At 39.8% G+C, this 15,861-nt stretch overlaps 1 protein-coding gene across 2 annotated transcripts in view; it reads right to left on the bottom strand.

Annotated features, from left to right (window-relative positions):
• mtor (mechanistic target of rapamycin kinase) overlaps nt 1-15,861 on the bottom strand; it is a 120,073-nt gene that overhangs the window by 53,203 nt on the left and 51,009 nt on the right. For both annotated transcript variants that reach the window (XM_059333126.1, XM_059333127.1), the window contains exon 29: nt 2,006-2,081. In XM_059333126.1, coding sequence (XP_059189109.1) covers nt 2,006-2,081 — 76 coding nt within the window. The remainder of the gene's footprint in view (nt 1-2,005; nt 2,082-15,861) is intronic.

The following is a 15,861-nucleotide window of genomic DNA, read 5'->3' as shown; positions in this document are numbered from 1 at the left end:
GGCAAGTTTGGTCAGTGTTTGGTCTGTTTTCAAGTAGGAAAACTTTCCAAAAATTACAGCTAAACGGTGACTAAAATATGTTTTATGTGAGAACATCTGAGGCAAGAAAATAAGCAATGCTGTAACAGAATCTTGATTCATATTTGATTAGTGCTGCATAGTTTGACAGTTTGATTTGAGTTTTGTGAGCTGTGCTTGATATCAGTCATCCTTTCAAATCTGCCTTATATGATATAAATGGTTGTGATTGGTCTGGCAGGTCCACATCAGGTGAAAATCTGTCTGAATGGGAGAGCGACCAGACACATCTGCCACAACAAATAAAACATGAGCTCGGCAGATTCAACTGGTTTCCCAGACTAGGGAGATGCTGATTTAGTCCGTTCTATCATCATGAAGTTCATGATTGGTACTGATCCTTAAAAATGACTGACCAGTACATCTTAGGGCGCTTTCACACCCCAAAGTTAAGTCAGTTTTAATCGAACTCTGGTTAAATCCTTGTTACGGTTCATTCGGTTGCTTGTGAACACTCCAATCGTACTTGTGGTGCGGACCAAAACAACCAGTCTGAGACCACTTGCAGAGAGGGTCCCTTTTCAAACAGAACCCAGGGCGTTTCGATTCACTGTGAACGTGATCTGACCAGAATCAGATCCAATTAAAGGATATGAACCAAAACGCAGTGGATTGTGGGCTACCTGCGTGGTGAGATGTACACAAATAAAATAATAAAGATGAAATTTCTCATTTAGTTTCACCCTATAGGCTACCACTGAGCTAAAGCCAATTTCTCATTGCAGAATTATCAACGTATTGCTCAAAATAGAAGATGATTGTAGGATCGCACCAAGGCTCGCTTTCTCTGATCATACAGGTGTCTGATTGCAGCACGTTGGAAATAATGGATTAACACATTATTGACGACCCAGAGCCTCATCAAGAGCTCGTTCTGAGCGTTTCCCTCCAAATCAGTTTGGTTGGAACACCAGAGCAGATTACTAAATTACTAAATACAAAATTAACCAAATGTATCAATTTCCCTCTGATTTGGACTAACCAATCAGACTTGGGTTGTGAAAGCGCCCTCAAAACAAGCAAACAAAAACCACAGCAACTAATGATGCAATGTTGGTAACAGTAAGGGAGAATGATCAGCACAACAACTTGTGTAATTGATGTGGAAAATCCATGTGATGATGCCCAAAGCATTTCCACTGATGACAGTTATTTATTACCTGGACCAGATCCCGCTACACAGAACATGGAACACTGAGCAGTTTACAGTAATATTAGGGAGGAGTAGTTCTGTACATAAACAGAAAAAAATCCAGGGATAAAAATAGTGGCTTACTCTATGGCTTTCAACTTGGCCCATCAGGAGTAACATTCAGAGTCACAGAAACTATAACTAGCTATTTAAGGACCATACAAACTGCCATTAATTGGTGTTTGTGTTCTTTTGGATGAGACATAACATTCACTTGGAAAAAAGTTCAAACTAGTCCCAAAAAGTTAATAGGAAAAGCAGCAGAGACACATAAAAGGTGTGCAAACATCGAGGAAAATCCAAATATCCTGTCCATTGGACAAAAAAGTCCATAATTCTGCTCCATGCCCTTGACTACTGATCAGCGTAGCAGATGGTTTTTCCACGTGTTGCGCATTAAGAGCAGGGTGTTCTGGGGGGTATGTGTCTCCAATGACCCTCATAGGATATCCCAGGAATAAATGACAAGAGACCACTTCTAATACAACCCACGAAGAATGGATTTAGTCTGAAAATGCATCAAGAAAGGCAGAGAGTGGATGAGAGGTGTTTTTACAGGTACTCAGTAAAAATGATTTTCTGCAGAGGCCGTCTGTAGCAGTTCCCTGCTGTGCCAACATAGTTGGGTTGAAAGAAAGAAGGAGGCTAAACTTTAGTCCCAGTGTCTGTCTGAATGGAACACAAGATATGGTTTCCCTTTTTTTGAGAGGCAAAAAAAGTAATAATAATACTTACCAGTTCACCAAAATGCTTCATGGCGTACTCCAGAACCCCAGATGCAGCTTCTGGCTGCTGCAGCTTATTGTTGATGCTGTAAGATATGACAAAAAATAAACACAAAGCTTTAACACCAACTGCAACACAAAATTTGGAATAGTACACTTGGGAAAATCTTTGTTTCAATATGTAGACTATGAATTGATGTGAAGACTATCATTATTTCAGAGAAACCATTTGTTTTGGTGCAGCTGTCTCATAGTGCATACATATAAGACGACAATAGCCAGCTCACTGAAAAAATTGAAAATCCATACATCATTTTTAAATGGAGTTACACAACGTTATGGTCAATTTGCACATCCTTGTGAGTGAATACACAGGTGGGTAATCGCATAGATGTTCATAGTAGTGTTAAATGTTGTTTTCTGGGTAGAAACTTTTGACGTGTGTTGACGTAGATAAAGCTCACATTATTTCCAAGGAAAAATGCTTTTTCCCTTTACTCCCAGTCTGTAATGTGATAGCCCTGCAGTGAAGACTGTGATGCTGCTAATTCCACAGTTGACTTGGGAATCACAAATATTTTGGCATGGATAATGGTGACAAGACATTTTCAGACCCGCCAAAATTACGTAACGGACTGTGTCGCACAGAGTTGAGTCTTGGAAGTTCGTATACACACACAAAAACTAGTCAACAGAGCAAGACTAAAGGGAAGAAGAGGTCCGTTTTTGGTGGCGTTCTGTGGGGAACGTGTGCGATGTCAACACCTCACTGATCAAGCAAAAGAAGCATAAAATGCATGCACCAACCAACCTGGCTTCACACCCACAAACCCCACTACGGAGATTATTAGAAAGCAAAAAAAAAGCCAGTGGAACCTCTACCTGACAGTGAACTCCAGGTCAACTGTGTCCCTGAACAATCGATGCCTTTAAGAAAAGTCATTTATCTATCATTGTGGCAGTCTAGTTCACTGTACCATTGCCGACTAAGTCAACAAAGAGACCTGCTTCGATGCACTTTGGCGATGCATAATAAATGTTTCCTCTTCCAGCAAGGTTTTTATTGTGAAAAGTAAATGCACCTATTGACATTTGTCACCCTTGTTCGACAAATGATGCGTTATCTGTCAAGACACCACAATCCCCGTTTGTACACCCTCCAGTCACACGCACCGCCACCACATCTGGAAACACTCACAGGAACCGCAAGTCTATTATATTTCCTCAACTGCAAAACCCGTGTGCAGCCACGGCCAATACATCTGTAAAATGTAGCGTTTGAAGAGTGCTGGTATGCAGTGGAGTTCCTGAGGACAGCAGGCAAAAGTTGATGAAGGATACTTGAGCATATATGTCAGAAAGGCTGGTTTGACAGAGGGTAAAGGCCAAAAAATGTGATGAAATGGCACAGCAAGTGGTCATGCCAAAGCTTGGGGAAATGCTGGTGCAGGACTGCATGATGACAGTTAAAATAACAAAAAATCACAACAGGAGCTATCTTTTACAATGTTGGAAACAGAAGACAATCTGACTAATGGATAACTGACTCAAGAAAGACCTAAAGCAACTAAAGATGCATCAATTCCACTTATTCTCTCTTAAAAGCAGAGTTTCCCCCAGTGCTTTATAGGCCTGGCCTATATGTCTGAATTTTCAACGTTGTTCCGAGCTCCAACTTCCGACTTTCAGTGTTAATATAACACACCATAAGGCGTTACGGTAAGAACGTGTTAGACCCACTTTCAAAATAAAAGCAAACACATGTAGCTTTCAAAATAAGAGTACATGGCTGTGTTAGCAGAGTCCACCACAGAATTTGACAAAAGACAAAATATGATTCCTTAAATAAAACATACAAGAACCCTTATTATACTTTACAATAATTCATAAAAAATATGCAATGATTAAGATGGAATAGTGGCATTAGAATGTGCGAGAGGCACCAAAGTTAGGCTTTTAGGGCAAAAATGTTCTCCGGGGGAGCATGCTTCAGGACACCCAGACTTTGTTTCATATCATCATAGTCTCAGAAATTCCTGAAGATGAAAGGAGTTTGTTAAAACCGTATTTCAAGATTTGTCAAGATTGTGCCTTTTTGTAAGACTCTACATTTAAGAATTTTAAATAAATGGCTTATAATAACACATAATAGTCATAATTTTGAAATTCCTGTCAACTTTAAACTTTTTTTTTCTTTTTTACAAAAACATGGTGGACCGCCGGTGGGTCTCTACCACCAGGCTTAGCCAGTTTTCTGGGGGAAACCCAGAAAACTCATTCTGATACCAAATTCATAATACTGATGATCACAGAGTGCTGATACCACTAAGGATACCAATGACTGAATTAAAATATTCTGTGTGTAAGATTTTTAACTCTTAGTGTTTAACAGCATCCCATAACCAACACTCTTTATAACAATAAATAGCACTCTTATGGATGTCAATATGGATGGGTAAATTGGATTGATGCATTAATACAACAAGAACAACTTCAGCCACAGCTCCAATAATGTACACAATGTGTGCTAAAGAAAATATAGCATCATAGTGAAGCCCAGTACTATGTAACGATATTTTGTCAGAGTTAGACTTGATACAAGTGGCACTATCTACTTTTGACGTCACTTGTATCAGAAGCTGTATCAAGGTGGAAAAACACGGCGGCTGCTGGATAGATCATCCTGTTTAGAATTGCAGCTGTTGCAGCATTTTGGCTTATTTTTTAGTGGAGCGACGCTTCTGAAACGCAGTCTGGTGGTAACACAATCAGCACCGGTGGCTGCGTCATAGCTGCAGCTACATCCGGTGCAGTACTGGGGGGAGTCAGGCAATGAAATAGGGGGGAAAAGACACACTGTGCTTCATGAATGCCTGAAATGTCCAAGATTCCAAGCTAGGAAAAGGCCAAACTTTTTTTTATCTAAAGACATTTTCTATAGATGTGTCATAATATATCTTTTTGATTTGGGGTTTGTTAAAATTCAGTTTAATTTTTTTAAGCTATTTAAGAGAAGATATTTTAATTTCACTTAATAAAAAAAGGAAATATTCTTTAGATTACGCCCTGCTTCAGAAAGAAAAATGTTTTTTTAACTTGATGAATCAAGCAATATATCCGTCATATCTTTTGGTCTTGCGTGACAATGAATATTGTCCTTTCACACACTGCAGTACTTGAAGTGATTTTTCAAAAGACGTTGGTGTAAACAGATGACGGAGGGTGCAGGACTAAAAGACCTGAAGGAAATCAAGCGAGACAGAATGTGATTGCATAACATAAGTGAGCTCATTTTTAGTAAATAAGCATTTGTCTGTGACTTGCATGGGGTTTGATAGAGTGCCACGCACCAATTAAATAACTATCTCACAGTCTTCAATAAACAATCCAGTTATTCAGCAACTACAATCCAGTATTATGACTATAATGTGTGACGATATTGCAGGGGTATGTTGTGTATATTTGGTCATTTCAATTGGACCAACAAATTACTACTTGTTGTCAAATAATCAACTCGGCACCAAGAGAACTGCGAGGCCTCCGTGTCCCGCCGCACACAAGCTGCCGAGGTATGCTAAAGCTGCCCAGATGTGGTTTCATCTGAGGAGACGAATCAGAATAAGGGCTTTCTCTCCTGCGGACCCTGGAGATTTCATTGTCCCTCAGCTGAAGCCATCTGGCTGCCAGCTCCGAGCACACACAGTCTAAACACATCCAGATGACAGGACTCACGTAACGGTCTCAAGTCAAAACTCCATCAAACTATTAGCAAGCAGAAAACTTCTTGAAACCACTGTCTGAAGCCTCTCTCTCTGTCTCGTGCAGAGTATCACTTCCCAAACTTTTCTCAGATTTGCTCATATGAGACAGGGACAAGTCGCTGAACAGAGCCTGAGCTTAAGTTCTATCAACTGGAAAACGGTCATGATTTATTATATCATGGCATGAAATTTAGACAATGTGCTTCTTTGAGGTTTAATTCAAAACCATGAATGAGGTTAGCATGCGGCTCTTTTCCCCCAGAAGTTCAGGAAGGAAGATCTTTGATACCAGTTTTTAAATGTACAAGGCCAGTCAGACTCTATAGTGTAAACAAAGAGTGATTCAGTCATAGCAGATCCCATACCTATAGAAAGAACACTTTGTCTTTCATCTAACTTTATGACTGAAATTTTTTATTGCCCCTTCTATTACAAAAACAGAGCACCGCACCGTTGCTATTCAAACATCTCTGACTGGAGCAGAAAGAAAAACAATCAATTTTTGGTATGTTATGATCAGAAATGCTGACTGAAACGTTCAGATGGGACCTCAGTAGCGTCATGCTGTTATATTGTCAACACAAACGAAACAAATCACTTACACTCCACTCATGTGCCCCAAGAGTGCAACATACATGATTTATAACAGTGCAAATTCCAAACCACTATGTGTACATTAGATTCTGATTAATGTAATACAGTTATCCATGATTATCTTGGGTCAGAAAGCACCAAAGGGGGGTTTTCAAATGTTCAGTGTTCAATGTTTCAAAGTCTAGCATGAAAATCCCCTCTACTTCAATAAAGTAATCCATAATCCCCATCTGAACTATTCTAAAGTGGCTTGGCTTTTTCATTGAGAGGAGGGAGCTTGATCTCTGAGGAAATTGTAGATATTTCCCCCCAAAGAGAGGAAGATATACAAGAGTCTCAACGAGAGGAAAACCTGGGCCTCAATACTAGACTTAATCTAATCTAATTAGAAAGATATCCACTTGATCCTTCCTGATTTCTGGGCCTTTTGCTTGCCAAATGCTGACTCCATTCCCTAATGTTGGACATAATAACTTCAAAATGGGAATGGATGTCTAAACAGTGTTCGAGGAAAAGCTGAATCAAGGTCCATTGATTGATTCACTTTTGGCTTTTTTTCCTCATTTGTAATGCTGTAAACATATTTGTAAGTCCAGATATTTCTCCAAAAAAACCCTCATATAACAGGCCTTCAATGGAGGTGCATTGATTCATCAGTGAAGACAGGTCTACGGACACATGTCCAGCAGGTGCAAGTTTCCAATTGCTATAACCTTGAAAGACCCCCATAAAACCATATATAGGAGGTTAAATTAGACCAATCCCAATCTAAAATCACAAACATACACCACTACACAGTGTATGTAAGGACAAGGAAGTTGTTGGAACACTATGAAGGAAACTTTGAGCTGTGGCTGATCCACAAGCAGAGTTGGGCAAGAAGTTACTTTGGAGAAAAAAAGCTTCCTGTATGCATTATTCGGTTCGAGGCATAAATTTGGACACGGTCACATAGAGTCCTTACATGTAACAGCAACTGCTGGCTGGTCCATTACAGTGGCAAAACTTTCACACCGCTGAGCCTTACGTTTGCTCCACTGCAGGAAAAGCTGAAAAGCGACACTAGCCGTCTGACACTTCTTTGGACTTTGCGCCTAAAGAACCGCTCATTGGTGGGGCAGCCAAAATGCAATCAACATTATTCGCAGGCAGAGTAAACCCAACTATTTAGCACCTTTGGGGAGTTTTTTTTTCCATTGCACATGCCTTGTCCGAGAAGACTACAGATGAGAAATGTGCGGAGGAGTTATCTTTACAGACAACAGTCACTACACTGCTTTGTCTCTGGAACAATCATTTCCCAAGGACACCGGGTATGAGAAGATCCATCCAAGATGACCTCATGTTTATGAGAATACATGTGAAGCACTGGAAGTTACTACAGAGAGACCCGCTGGAGAACCAGTTTTACAAAAATATTTATAATTTTATTATGGCAAGTTGCACAAGCATGAAATAGAGGTGGGGGGTGGGGGGGTGGGGGATTTGATACAGCATAGTATTGTGATATTTTGTGTGCCAATATTATATCCATTCATGGCCGCCAAGTATCGATATTTAGAGTCCCGGAGTGAATTGAATTCTGTGGACAAAAAATGCAGTTTGACAGTTAAATCCCAATATATTGAATCGCGATACTCACCATATCGCAAAATGCTTAAAAACGCAATAATATCATATTGTGACTTGAGAATCGGGATAGAATCACATCGTGGGGCCTCTGGGGATTCACACCACTAGTATGAAATGTAAATCTTTAAAAAAAACTTTACCACACACCAATAGCAGATATAAAGATGAAGGAAGAAGAAAGCTATAAGACGTGAATCCTGCAAAAGGCCCAATTGTTAAAACTGAAGCTTTGAAGTGGATATAGGGCTGGGCGATATCGACAAAATCAATATCCTTTCACATCATAATGTAAAGCCTCGTCCAAATGACATAAATAATGTTGTAATCCAGTTGTGATGAAATGATCGAGCTGGCTCACTGGTAAAGTGCATGCCACTAAGGCTGAGTCCTTGCCATGGTGGACCCGGGTTTGAATCTGGCCCGAGGTCCCTTTGCCACACGTCTTCCCTAAAGCTGAAAAATGCCCAAAAAAATTAAATGAAAACTATATATGATGGACATTTTCATATTGTTCTGACAATATACGTATATTGACATATCACCCATATATAGGTGGAGACATTTAGCAACTACAAAGGATTTAAGAATACAAACTTTTATAAAATGGTGAAAGTAACTCTGCTTATGGAATGTTTGAACAAAAGGCACCAAACATCTACATTTTTGCTAGATTTATGTTTTGTTTTGTTTTTTTAAATAATAAGTCCTCTTCCTTGGGAAATGGTTAGTTTGAAAGGATCCTCCTTTGTTCATTGTATCACAGTGATCAATGTAGCATGAACTAGCTTTGTTTTCCCTCCCTGTCAAGAAAAACGTTGCACCGACAATCCCACTCAGACATCAGTCATGGGCAATTAGAAAATGATTGACATTAATGGGCGCATAACTTTCTTATTTTTTCAGCTGGATGTTTTTTTAGGAGCATGATTGGGCTCTGAAAGAAAATGATACTGTACTACCGACTGAGGAGACATGAATCATATGATGAATGAAGCCAGGATAAGGCAGTAACCCCTTTCAAACACAGGGGCAAATCCACATGCTCTACCTCAGACGATTCATTTATTTATTTTAGTATCCCAATAGCCAGGTATCTAACCAATCACTTCTTGGTATTAGGAGTCCAAACCCCTGATGCTGCATTCATCGGTGTGTGAATGAATTCCCAATGGTGGCAGGTGGCACCAGTGTGCCTTGGTAGCCTCTAACACCAGTATGAATGTGTGTGAATGGGTGAATGAGCGTAGTGTGTAGTGTAAAGCGCTTTGGATAAAAGTGCTATATAAGTGCACTCCATTTACGAGATGCTGTGCTTGGACAAATCTTCTGACATAATCAACTCTCCATCTTTCATTATTTCATTCAGATACTATATCTGAACAGTGTCACTCAACACCTTTTTAAAATGAGAATCTGAATCTTAAACTTGTAATACATGAACACAACATAAATATTTAATGCTACCATGCACATCATCCACGGAAATAATGAGCAACATGTTGCCGTGATCAAATACAGACCTCTGGCCGCTGTGTGTCATAAGAAACAGCAGTGCATCACTGCATTAGATAAGCATGGGAAGTGGTTACCTCACCCGCTTCCTTCCAGATTGCCCTGGGATGTGTACGGCTAAAGGAGGGTGGAACTCATCTCTGACACCATCTGACTAGCCCTTTGTCTCTCATTTCTCCGAAAAACATCAAGACAAAAAGGTGGTTGTTTTGTCCGTGAGCAGATGCCGCAGCATGAGGAAATACTTAGTGTCCCTTGACTTTAAAATATTTTTTTTTCGAAATGACCAAAATAAACTCACAGTTAAGCTTGTCATAAATCTTAATAATTTAAAATATGGCAATGTACATAGGAAAGGGGCAAATACAATTGAATAAACAGGAAATTTAAATTAAAAAAAAAATCAGTTGACATACACTTGAAGAAAAACAGGTCTATTGCATAATCTCACACACATTTTCCCCTCTTCCTCAAGTTAGTTAGGCGTGTTAGGGGGCCATTGAGACGTCAGCCGGAGAAACCATTCCACGCATGTTTACACCACACTATCACCACATTGGGACAGCACTGCAGAATGTGTCTCCTGGGCTCCTCACCTTCAGGTCAAGAGGCCAACAGAACAAAGCGTCCCTGGTGGCCCCCTCCCACCCCCATCAAAATCCTGACAACTACCTCACTGGAATGCTGCTGTTGCTAGGTGGACAAGACATCCGTAAACTATGTTTTTCCGAAAGACTTCAGTTTCCATGGGCGACATATTGCCTGTATTTTCAGTGAAATTATCCATTAGATATTTCCAATGAAAGATGCCAGTTCTTTGATATGTTCATTTTGCTCTGTTCTGTTGGAATTGACTCATGCTATAATTGTATTTCTTCTAAACAATGGAAACAAGCAAACAAAAGGATTACATCGGAGTCATAAAGTGGCAAAAGGCCAGCTAGTTTACACTGTTTAAATGTATAGAGGACTCCATTCTATTCATGAGGATAGATATAGAAGTGGTATAGCTTATAAACTATAAAGAAGAAGCTTATAAATCTTTGTGATAAGTAAAATAACTTTGTTTGTTTTTGCCTCTTTTAACTCATTTAATTAATAGTTAGACCTACTTAAATGGCTTTACACTTTTATATCCACAAAACTAAAAATAAAAGACTAATTAATCTAAGAACTGAATCCCTGAACACTGGCACAAGTGGTTTTTGTTTTCTGTTCTCTGACACAACAATATTTACATCCCAGTGTCACGAAACGTCTCTCTGAAGTGCCACATGGCCGCCTGTGCTTACACAAAGCAGAGGGAACTATTCTAATGGGATAGTGGCTAATCCATCCTTCTTCCCCTCCAGTACTGTTTGTCCCAGCTACTGGTTGGTAAGGTGGCGAGCAGACGGCCGCTGCCTGACCTGCATATGCTGTGCGACAACAGACGCCACCTGGTAGCCATCACCAGCCTAAGCCACCAGATCTCTTGATGGTGTGCCAAGCCGTGGAGTCTGCCACTCTAAAAGCTGGATACCTCTGTGCATACTGTATCCTTCATTATGGAAAATATGGAACAGTTTATTTCGCCCCTATACGTGACCAGCTTTAACTGAGTTGCAGATCATTATCCATTGTATTATTTTGAAACTCAAATCCACGTCTCAGCTACTTGCCTTCGGTGTCTGAAATTAAGGTAATATCCATCACATAATGATATAATAATAATAGCCTAGGGGGATTGACAGGCACATACTTTTTATTTCAATTCAAACTGTGATAATAATTAAAGGTGTAATTTGTAATTACTGGCCGCATGCTCCAAAAATAATAGGGGGCAGCATTTCACCTTGTGCAAGACTTGCATGATTTACTAAATGCAGTGTTTACACTGATCAAGATTGTGGAACAGTAGACACACACCTTGCAATGTCTCAAAAATGTCTAGTTAAAATTAAGACCTAAATCCAAACTGCGTGATAGAAAACATTCCCTGGAGAGTTTGGCTCCACCACAGTAGAGTTTTTTAGTTTAGTTTCAGAGTGCACAGAGAGCAACAGCCCAGCAGAGAGGAACCACAGGCAGCTGCGAAGTGGAGTCTGGTGTGGTGGTCTCACCACTACACCAGGTGCTAGCTCTATGGCTAAGTTAAGTCGGGGAAATGCAGCAAACAGTGCAGTGGTTATACATCAGGTTTATGCTGGGACCGGATTCTGAGGAGATCATCCCAGCTATAGGTGCGTGGTGATACATACGATTTTGAATGCAATCCAGATGTCTTTGCATAACACTTTGAACGTTTAGCTAGCCAGAGGAGACTCTCAAACTACAAAAACAAGACAGAATGGAACGCCGACACGAACGCCAACACAAATGAACAGGCGTGGACAAGTGGTATTAGACAGGATGGGCCTAGCTTGTTAGCATGCCACTTTCAGTAGATATCTCTGCAACACAATACAATGAGGTCTCCTAATACTTCACATTCTGTTGATTTAAGTGCATTTTTAAAATGTTTTAAACAAAACTCAGCCCAAAATATATATTTTATATATATAATTGCACCATTAAGCAAGACTGAGAGGAAATACCAATTCCAAAAGTATCTGTTCTAAAACTATAAATAAATTCAGCAAACATGAATTATTGCATCAAAAAATAAAAATGGCACTTCAAACTAGATCACCAGAAAGTGAATGACAGTGAATCAATTTCCAGTTTGCATCCCCTGATGGTTTGATTATGTGTACAGGGTACATTAATGAGTCACAAAATATTTGAATTTGTACATTTCAAACTGAGGCTCTTGTGTGCGGACAGAGTTGACAGGTGGAAGAGGTTACTGTTAATAAAGATTATGTAATTCAAGGTTTTGAGATAGAAGCTGTGGAATCCACTGGCTCCTGCTTTCACCTCCTGCCTTTCCTGTAATTGAACCCATGAGTGTTCTGCTGACAGCTTGGCCCCGGTGGTCAATGTTTGATTACAAAACGTTTTTCCAGTGTATTTAGGGACAAAAAAGCTGTCTGTGAAAATGATCTGACTAGAAAAACACTGTGTTTTGTCAGCTCACACTTATCAAAGATAGATGACTGCTGCAATTAGCACAGCGGGGTGTCCCGACTTGTCTTATAGAACGAAGGAAAAAATCTGTTCAATGAAACGTCCCGAGGAAGTCGTATAAAGAAGGGGGCTTTGGTTAAAGTTTAGTGAATACCTCTAATCTTAAGAGGAGCCGTGCATTCTTCACACAGAGCCTGGTGAGACATAGTTAGAGGGTAAATGCTGTTTAAAGAAGCCGTGTTGAAGGGAAAAACAGCGTGATGCTTTGCATATAAAACAGCATCCATCTGGACTTTCCTGTTCTAGCACTGAATGACAGAGTCCAGGACCAGAGGAAAGTGATGCCGCTGGGATGCATTGCTGGAGAGTGAGATGTGACTCACAGAGCAGTTAGGGCAATGAGAAAATCCAGGAAGGCAAATTATCCAAATTTTTCCAAAAACCGCACATCAATGACTTAAAGTTAAGACTTACAGGAAGATCAAACAAGACTACACACTGGAACTGCAAAATCTTTGTAGTTGTAAATGTAATAAATAATAACAGTAAAGCTAATAAAGTTCAGTTAAATGTATGCATGTTTCTCAGAATACATGCACTGTATATGACTTATATTAATACATGTCCGACAGCTTAGGAACTGAGTTAGAAATTACGTCCGCAATCTTGATAAAGTGGCTCCCATCAAAAATTTAAACTTTTTAAACTGGTGATGGAGAGAACGTAGAAAAAAGTTGGTTCTTTTGTCCGGCTTGTCCCCTTTATTAGCTAAGCCGCCTGACTTTATCAAACATTTCATTATTAATGTAACATTATTAGAAACACCTGCCAACTGAAGAATTATTATTTAGACAGGAGCTATGGTGAAAAAAGGACAAACATTCAGAGTCCTTAAAATGTAAAACCAGTAACCTTTCTGCTGTTGGCAAAAGCCTTGGAACTAGTTTGTAATGTAACTCAATTGTATTTAACATACCATAGCAAAGATACTTATCCTAACTGAATTAGCTTTAAATAGTTTCTCTCTGATAGATATCATCGGAAGATCTTAAAATATAATGGAAAGGTGAGCTTAAATATCCAAGAGAACATTATGTGGTGAGTGAACCTACCCTGCAATCATCACATTTGCCTTTGGTTTTATTCTATGAGCACCAGTAGGTACATGTGACTGAGCTGCATGAATATTGAAGCTGACCAAAACATTGTGGAGAGTTAGGGGGGGAATGAGAGGAAATCAAGAGCAGGATCATGTTTATGATCTAACCAGAGAGCAGAATTTGTCCGGCAATTAAAAACATTGCAGCAAACTGAACATGAAGGCAGCCCATTATGTTTGTATGGAGACGACAAATGGCTTATTACTCCCATATGCGTCTTACAAATCAAACAAATACAGGAAACTAAAAGCACATGTCAACATAAACAAAAAAGAGTAGAGTGAATGGGAAATTGCAAAGTGGTGGCCAGTTGTACAAAGTGGCCAACAACATTTGAGGAGCAAAACACCCGAGAAAAAGGAAGAGCTGCAAGCATGCAAATGTTAAGCATAGTCTCTGTAAAACATCAAAGCAATAACCGACCACCTCGTGATTATGTAATATTTTGGAATTCGAGAAAAACCAAAGTTCCCATGACATAAAGATGATGCTGAGCAGAACGATGAAAACTGTTATTTGTTTTGCCAACCAAGTGAGGGAAAGTGAGAGGTTCCTGCCAAGCATTTTGCAGAAGGGACACAAAAAGCCGAGGTTTTTAAAAAACAACACGAGGCCTCTGCTGGTGATGTCAGATTATGTAGTAAGATGGGAGATGGGAGTAAAACGTGTCAAGTTTTATTTTTGCTCCACAGTGATGATGTTGCATCAACCCTATATGCACCTCAGCTCCAAGCTTCGTGCTTCCATGGGTTACATAATGATATCACAACTGAAAAAGATGACCATGACTAGTCATATTATTCAGTTATATGAATTTATGTAACCAATGGCAGCACAAAGTTCTTTCCCAAACAACTGTCCATAATAATGGCATGGCTTGAATTTTAATTTCTTGTAGATATACTCTACCATGTTCAACTATAAATCCCCAAAAAGTTGGATGACTGCCTAAAATGCTAATAAAAAAGAATGCATCAAATTGAGAATGAGTGAGTATTTAGAAAGAAAAGTTTGCCCAGTTAGAGCATTAGATATCTTGTCTTTGTATGAATTGAATGTAGGTTGCAAAGATTTGCAAATTCTTTTTACATTTTTCACAGCATGAGTGTATTGACTTACTCATCAGTCAGTGGACTCATGCATGTTGACCTGCACTCTCCTTAGTAGTGTGTATTTAAAAATAAGAAAATCAAATGCAGGCCATGGCATAAATATGGACAGATGTTTTTGAATGACCATGTGTCTTGAACTGCAAGGAGTGTGTAAATGGGTACTCTAGCGACTTATAACTGCAATTCCATAAAGTCATGGGACTTGACGCTAAAGCCTGCGGATCCAAGTGTGAACGTGAACCACCTCATCACCTGGCGATTGAAACAGAAGAAAAAACGCTTTATAGAACCGTACAGGAGGGGGCTCGGAGAAGAGCTGCTTCTCCTTTGCGTCAAAAGGAGCTAGTTGAGGTGGTTCGGGCATTTGGTAAGGATGCCTCCTGGGTGGCTCCCATTAGAGGTGACGCCATTGGGATTGGCCCAGAACAAGTTCAACAAAATAATATGTCTGATCAGGACTGGGAACACTCTCTTCAACACAGAAGAGAATGTTTAATGATCAACAAGTGTGCACTGCTGAGCCTGAATATTCTCACTTAAAGATATTTTAGTCCCATCAATAATGTGCATCACTTCAGCCATGTGCACATAAGCAAGATGCGGACCCACTGATAAAGACAAAGCTTTATAGCGCAACAAGTGGTCAAAAACACTGGCTACATTTTAGGCACTAATATTGTACTTGAAAGGCTGAAACAAAGTAATTCTGTCCTGTACGATCAACATTTTTCTTGTCTATGAATGTGCAAAAGCCTAAATCGTTGCCTTTTCCAGACACTCCATTCCTGTTCATGTGGAGCAGGGAAAAGCCATAAAGTTCAGGTGAAAAACTGACAGGAATGTCCTCGTTCAGCAATGTCTCAGTTAGTACCGGTACGCACAGCTCCCTGTATTTACAGCATACTCTGGCACCTCATCATGGCACTTCATCTATTTTGGACGGCAAAGATCACACATAGCTGAGTATCATAAAAGTCATGCGTGATCTGTTGTCTCAATGCCCGAAGCAAACACTAACCCAAACCCCCCAAAAAACCACCACCCTTT

This window comes from Centropristis striata, chromosome 5, assembly GCF_030273125.1.
Source record: "Centropristis striata isolate RG_2023a ecotype Rhode Island chromosome 5, C.striata_1.0, whole genome shotgun sequence".
NCBI lineage: Eukaryota > Metazoa > Chordata > Actinopteri > Perciformes > Serranidae > Centropristis > Centropristis striata.
The sequence above is the reverse complement of the archived record's forward strand: the minus strand, read 5'-3'. Positions and strand labels throughout refer to the sequence as shown.